This window comes from Oncorhynchus gorbuscha, linkage group LG12 (assembly GCF_021184085.1).
Source record: "Oncorhynchus gorbuscha isolate QuinsamMale2020 ecotype Even-year linkage group LG12, OgorEven_v1.0, whole genome shotgun sequence".
Classification (NCBI taxonomy): domain Eukaryota; kingdom Metazoa; phylum Chordata; class Actinopteri; order Salmoniformes; family Salmonidae; genus Oncorhynchus; species Oncorhynchus gorbuscha.
This window is the reverse complement of record NC_060184.1, coordinates 60,815,448-60,822,947: the sequence shown is the minus strand read 5'-3', so window position 1 is coordinate 60,822,947 and position 7,500 is coordinate 60,815,448. Positions and strand designations below refer to the sequence as shown.

The 7,500-nt window shown below is 47.8% G+C and overlaps 1 protein-coding gene across 1 annotated transcript in view; it reads right to left on the bottom strand.

The window, feature by feature from the left end:
• The window catches only part of abca4a (ATP-binding cassette, sub-family A (ABC1), member 4a), a 55,172-nt gene that overhangs the window by 40,407 nt on the left and 7,265 nt on the right, over positions 1-7,500 (bottom strand). The window contains 3 exon segments of the mRNA XM_046292511.1: positions 1,277-1,416; positions 1,867-2,119; positions 3,478-3,567. Of these exon segments, the coding sequence (XP_046148467.1) occupies positions 1,277-1,416; positions 1,867-2,119; positions 3,478-3,567 (483 nt within the window).

The window sequence follows — 7,500 nt, the reverse complement described above, 5'->3', positions numbered from 1 at the left end:
CTGAATGCTGATTCAAAAGATCATTCCATCCGGTGTCTATTCCACAAGTTACCACCAGCTAAATCTATGACGTTAAAATGCCTATTTACTCTGTTCCATCTGACTGGGCAATCCACTGTCTCATCAGCCCAGGCAGGGAAGTTATAAACTTGATCTCCACTATAATAAGTGTGAGGGAAGAAAACAACCTGTCCCTCATTTTAAGGTCAACCTATTATTTTTTAAATATTTTTTTTTAATGAGACATGCAGGTGAGCTGGTTCTACTCTTTTTGGCCATTGTCTGGTGATTGGTGGTGGAAAACTGAGCGGGTCGAGCATTAAACATCAACCCTGTTACCCTTAGAGGGTTAGGTTAGAAATGTTTTTGTTGTTGTTGTGAAGCTTGCACTCAATTCCTCTCCCTGTTACACACAACACACTTCCATTCCCCCTGTCACAAGGGGCTGCATGGCTGGTTTAGTCGTCAAACCTGTTACAGTCAACACTGGTTTTTTGGGGGGCACATAATAGGCACTTACGACAGAATGTTCAAATGAGGCGAAATAAAAGGTTTTGCCCCCCCCCCCCCCCCCAAGTTACACTACTCAAAAGGGGTCAGTTCAAGGAGGGGGTCATCAGGTCTGGAGGAGGAAGGGATGGAGAAATGAGGGAGAGTGTAGGCCATGTTTTGGTATGTGCAGCAGACTGATGGCTTAACCCGTAGTTCCCTTCCATGCAATTAACATCCAGATCTGAGGGAAATGGAAGACAAAGAGGGCACTAAAGGTCGGGGGAGAGGAAGCTGGTGTGTGCGTGTCTGTGTGTCAATGTGTGTGTGCGTGCGTGTGAGTGTGACCCTCACAGTGTCAGGCTCTGCTTTACATAACAAGAGGAGGAGAATACAAGGCAACGGAGTGTGTCACGGTTACTGTGTGTTGCAGACGATACAGATGTGTGCTCCTATTGTGATACACCCAGCCGTGACTCCTAGGCCCTACAGGCTTCGTACAGACATGTCTATACAGCAACGCTCTACGGAGCGCCAAGCCCTGATTCCCAAATTCCTAAATACTGCCGTGTGTTCAGAACGAAGACGACTGTTTAACAAGTCTGTCACCATCTATTGAACAATCTGCAATGGATGTTCATGTTTCGGACATTTCTGTCCCCTGATTGACTCACCTGGTTTCCCAAGTCTAAAATGACGAATTGACTAAATCCAGCAGACTCCGCTATAATATAGTGTGAATCGTCCCTAGTCTACCACATGCATTCGCTGTATGTAGCTCCCTTACGTTTCTGATGATCTTTCTGGCGGCTGGGGAGTCGGGTGCGTAGAGGATCTTCCCCATCATCATGGGCTTGACAGAGCTCCACATGATCCTGGTGATGGGATTGGACTCTAGCTCCTTCATCAGATCATTACAGAACGGAGCTGGGGAATAAGACAGTACAGAACCTTTGAAGGAACTTGGAGGATTGAGAGAACCTATAACCCCGTGATAGGGTTCAACTCCAAATCCTGCATCAGATCAGAACAGACTTTGGGATAAGACAGGAGAGAACGGTAAAGACTCTCAGGTCAAGCAATACTCTTTTTTTTATCTCAAGAGACAAGTAAAGCAGACTAGATAAAACGACCTGTCCCATAATACCACTGAATTTCGACTGAATTTATACAGAAAATGCAATGCCTTTCCTGCTCCCAATCAGCTGCTATATTTGGCATAGTCGGCAGAGGAGAGGGGCTGAATGCTGACCCAGTGACTGAATGCTGACCCATTGGCGGTGTGACTGTAGGTGTACTGACCCTGCCTCTATCTGTCTCTTCATTAAAATGAAACTGGCTACTATATTAGTGGCTCATTACTGTATTAGTACTCACTGGCGGTATGGTCGTAGGTGTACTGTCCCTGTCCTCCCCGGGTGCTATCGTTGATCCCCATGAAGGCCTTGTAGTTGTTGTCCTCATACCAGTTGAAGGAGGCCACCCGAGAGAAGCCCCCCTCCATGTAGCCACACACCAGGCTGGACACAGCCCCCATCAGCTGTCTGAAAGATGGGGGAGAGCCCACCTGGGACTGGAGCAGGGGGGACATCACCTCCACCAGCGCTTTGGAGCTGTTCCTCTCTGACAACTGGGGGGTGAGGTAGGGGAGGGTGTTGTTATTTAGAAACTGTATGTAAATTATGACTCTGAATCATGTATGACAGGGTTATATAATGTTACCAAATAGAGGGATTTGTACAGCCATATTAGGTTCTGTAGGTTATCTGTCAACAAAGTTTTCCCTCTAAATGAATCACAACAAACTAAAGAGATTCCAAAGGGAGGAGGGGTGGGTTGTAGGGGGGAGAAGGGATTGTCCAGTGTAGGTCCCTGAGGGCCCATTAGATCCAGGGGAGGTGTTGAGAGTGTGTACTGCAGTGCTCCTCACAACCACTCTTAACAAACAGCCACAGTAATGGGACAGCACCACAGTGTTTACATAGAAACCACAGTAATGGGACAGCACCACAGTGTTTACATAGAAACCACAGTAATGGGACAGCACTGCAATGTTTACATAAATACCACAAAGAAAATGTCAGAGAAGATTGATTGATTGAATTCCACTCATTTGAAGATATTTTTGGTGGTTTCTTCTACATTGGAAGACACACACTGTAACTAACACCACTTCTAGACTGAACAGAAATAGAGAAAAGGAGAGTTTCTGTTCTAGCCAACAGAGCAGTGGGATATCTGAGGCAGAGTTTCCACTCAGCTGGCTGGCCTATCTACTGTTCAGCTACAGTGTTCGGTTTATGGAACCAGACAAAAATGGAACTTTGAAAATGACCGACTGGCGTCACATCTTTTGTCACCGGGCGGCAGACAAGAATCCAGACGGCCCCACCAACAGGATGTTACCTCTGCAGAATGTCTTCTTGCGCCCTCCCCCCGCCTCCCTCTCCCTGCAATCACCACTTCCCCTGGGGTCATCCACCTGACCCGTCAACCTTTGACATTTGTCTGAGGCCCTCACCTGTGCTATAACCCTCACTTACAGCTGTCCGGACAGATTGCCTGTTGATTTATCTGTTTCTGCATCCCAAATGGCACCCTAATCCGTAAAAAGCTTTGTGATTCACGTCTATAAATGCGCTCTACAAATGTCATTATTATTATTATTGCTTTTGACTATTGCCCATAGGACTCTGGTCAAAAGTAAGGGTTAGGGTGTCACTTGGGACACAGCCTGTGAATGCGGCTCCATGTTGAGACTAAAGGGTTATTAGGGCTGGATTTAGCCTTCCTCATACGCACTCATGATATCCCTGCCGTCTGTGTTTGCGTAAAGACTCGAGCAGGGAGGAAGCAGTGGTTTCCTGAGGGATAGAAATATAGTGGTGGGTGAACTTTGGGATGGATGATGGTTCTAACGGTGGTAGGGTTGACCTCTGGTAGAGGCGGCGGAGAGAATTGTGTGTGCGCGCGCGTGTGTTTGCCTACCTCTCGCAGCTTTTCGTAGGTGGCAGAGAGTACTCTGGCCCAGAAGTGTAGGTCGACACCGCTGGAGTGGTTATCCAACACCCGGGGAAGCTGGAAGGAGGAAAAGAGCTGTCAAAATGACTGTCACGTCCTTACCAACAGTGGCGATGCGTCAATCAGGGCAGATGGATGATGCTTGTTTTGAGCCCTACCTGTTTAGCAGAAAAAACTACAATATTATTTTATAATTTTTTTGGTACCTGTTTGGCATGTTATTTTGGCATTAATACGAGTCACATATCAGTTTGCAAACAATGTTAAATTAATAAATAATTGAGTTCATAAAGCAGGATACAAACATGCTCCAAAATGCAGGTGTTTCAGCCGAGCTCAGTGCTTTCTGTGGTAGTGGGGCAGCCAGAGGAAAATACGGAGCGTATGGACTTGGCAGTGTTCTCTAGTTGCACCGTGATTGGCTCAGTGTTATGTCACTCATGGGGACACTGCAAAATCTACGCGTAGAGCTGGAAAATTCAAGCCACTTGGGTGCTGCCATAGACTTACATTAGAAGTGCCCATTCAAAAAGGCTCAAGGTCAATTGCCACAGATAAAATGACGTCAAACCACGTTATTGTAGCAAGCTAGACAAGCAGTCATGCTTATGCATCAAGTCAGCAGTCTACTGGCAAATCCATTTTAATCCTTGTCATATGAAGATAAATTATAGATACAATTTATCAGCCATTGGACAAAAACATTACACAACAAGTTGGAAATCGCAAAATCAACAATGAGTGCTAAGGCACCACTGCAGCCCTGGGTTCGATCTCAGGCTGTGTCACAGCTGGCTGTGACCGGGAGACCTATGATGTGGTGCACAATTAGCCCAGCGTCGTCCGGGTTAGGAGAGGGTTTGGCGGGCCGGGAAGTCCTTGTCTCATCGTGCTCTAGCAACTCCTTGTGGCAGGCTGGGATGTTCTTGTCCCATCGTGCTCTAGCAACTCCTTGTGGCGGGCCGGGATATCCTTGTCCCATCGTGCTCTAGCAACTCCTTGTGGCGGGCCGGGATGTTCTTGTCCCATTGTGCTCTAGCAACTCCTTGTGGCGGGCCGGGATATCCTTGTCTCATCGTGCTCTAGCAACTCCTTGTGGCAGGCCGGGATGCCCTTGTCCCATTGTGCTCTAGCAACTCCTTGTGGCGGGCCGGGATGTCATTGTCTCATCGTGCTCTAGCAACTCCTTGTGGCGGGCCGGGATGTTCTTGTCTCATCGTGCTCTAGCAACTCCTTGTGGCGGGCCGGGATGTTCTTGTCTCATCGTGCTCTAGCAACTCCTTGTGGCGGGCCGGGCGCCTGCAAGTTGTCTTCTGTCGTCAGTTCGACAGTGTTTCCTCCGACACATTGGTGCGTCTGGCTTCCGGGTTAAGCGAGCAGTGTGTCAAGAAGCAGTGCAGCTTGGCTCTCGACCTTCGTCGAGTCCGTAGGGGAGTTGCAGCGACGAGACAAGATTGTAACTACCAATTGGATATCACGAAAAATGTCCAGAAAAGTTTGAATACATTGGCCATGCTGTCAACGCAGCATGACTTCTGCCTCATTAAAGACAACTGGAAACTCGGAACTGGGAAATCTCAGACTTCAGTGAGTTCAAGGCAACTGGGAGCTTGGATAAAACTAGCTCTGACTGGGAAAATAGAAAACATTATTTTGAACGGTCATCCGACTCGGAATTCCAAGTCAGGATTTCAGGCCTCTTTCTAGAAGCTTCTGTAGCTCAGTTGGTAGAGCATGGCGCTTGTAACGCCAGGGTAGTGGGTTCGATCCCCGGGCGCACCCATACGTAGAATGTATGCACACATGACTGTAAGTCGCTTTGGATAAAAGCGTCTGCTAAATGGCATATATATATTATTATTAAGCCACAAGAAGGACCGCCGGACCACCTTCCTGATCAAGTGAGCACAGCACAATGTATTCTATGCTGCTGCATAAATGATGTAATATGCCAGGGAGAAGTGTATACTGTACCTAAGAAAGTAATACTAAGTGTTTGTTGTATGGTAAGCTGTTAGTAGCCCATGTGCCTCACCCTAATAATTTGGTCCCTGTCCTCCCTCATAACATAGCCTATTGTTCTGACTTGGTCAATCAATAAAATGTGTTTATAAAGCCCTTTTACATCAGCCTAAAACCCCATACAGCAAGCAATGCAGATGTAGAAGCACGGTGGTGCACATGTAGCCTATAACCTGTTTTAGAGAAATCTAATCATTGAATACTGTATGCTCATTAATGTCTTAATCGAAATGACGGATTGCCTCTAATCCGCTCGTCATTCCCTTATGCCCACATAGGAACAGAGAATGCACCAAATCTGCTGAACAGTGCATTGTTGTCATCTTCTGTATCCTAAACTACAGTATCTCCAGTAACTGTTTCTTCCAGGGACTATTTCAGCTGGGGAAACTTCTAACTAGCTCACAACACAATGGGCTAGAGGTCAGGAAATCGCGCACGGCAGCGACGCACAACTCCAAAATAAGACGTCCTTCCTCTCTGACATTCCTCACTATCTCGTGAGATCTAATGGGCTTGTTTCAAAGAAGCGACACACACACACACACACACACACACACACACACACACACACACACACACACACACACACACACACACACACACACACACACACACACACACACACACACACACACACACACACACACACACACACACACACACACACACAGCCCTATTGGGGCCAACAGTGTGTGTGGACGTGACCATGGGACCATAAACACAGGTGATTATACAAAAGCTCCCTTAGGTTTAGTCTGGAAGGGAGGCATGGCATCTATAATCTCATTATTGAAAGAGGTCAAGTCCCAAAACCTGATATACTCTCCTAAAACTGGTATTTGAGCAGTCGGTGGCCATTCAACTCACTGTATGTTGCCTCAATCTATCTCAACCATGCAGAGGGAAAGTAGATGGCAGGTACAGTATGTATATATCAGGTGAAGTACTGTAACCATAGATGTACGGATACTTTAATGTTACTGCAGCTCCACTATGAATTATACTTCAGTTTCATTACACAGTAGTGGATTGTTGTTTTCCTGTTTAATTTTGTCAGTAGTGATTTTTCACCTTTGGAAATTCAATGGTTTGTATCTAGGCAGTACAACGTTAGAGGAAATGTGTACTGATGACTTACAACATACACATTGTTTTAAGCCATGCAATTCCATCATGACTCACGCCAACTCCCCCAAACTGGTGCCAACTCTCCTCAACTCCCCCCAACTGGTGCCAACTCCCCCCAACTGGTGCCAACTCTCCTCAACTCCCCTCAACTGGTGCCAACTCTCCTCAACTCCCCCCAACTGGTGCCAACTCTCCTCAACTCCCCCTAACTGGTGCCAACTCTCCTCAACTCCCCCCAACTGGTGCCAACTCTCCTCAACTCCCCCCAACTGGTGCAAACTCTCCTCAACTCCCCCCAACTGGTGCAAACTCTCCTCAACTCCTCCCAACTGGTGCCAACTCTCCTCAACTCCTCCCAACTGGTGCCAACTCTCCTCAACTCCCCCAACTGGTGCCAACTCTCCTCAACTCCCCCAACTGGTTCCAACTCTCCTCAACTCCCCCAACTGGTGCCAACTCTCCTCAACTCCCCCAACTGGTGCCAACTCTCCTCAACTCCCCCAACTGGTGTCAACTCTCCTCAACTCCCCCAACTGGTGCCAACTCTCCTCAACTCCCCCAACTGGTGCCAACTCTCCTCAACTCCCCCAACTGGTGCCAACTTTCCTCAACTCCCCCAACTGGTTCCAACTCTCCTCAACTCCCCCAACTGGTGCCAACTCTCCTCAACTCCCCCAACTGGTGCCAACTCCCCCAACTGGTTCCAACTCTCCTCAACTCCCCCAACTGGTGCCAACTCTCCTCAACTCCGCCCAACTGGTGCCAACTCTCCTCAACTCCCCCCAACTGGTGCCAACTCTCCTCAACTCACCCTAACTGGCGCCAACTCTCTCCAAC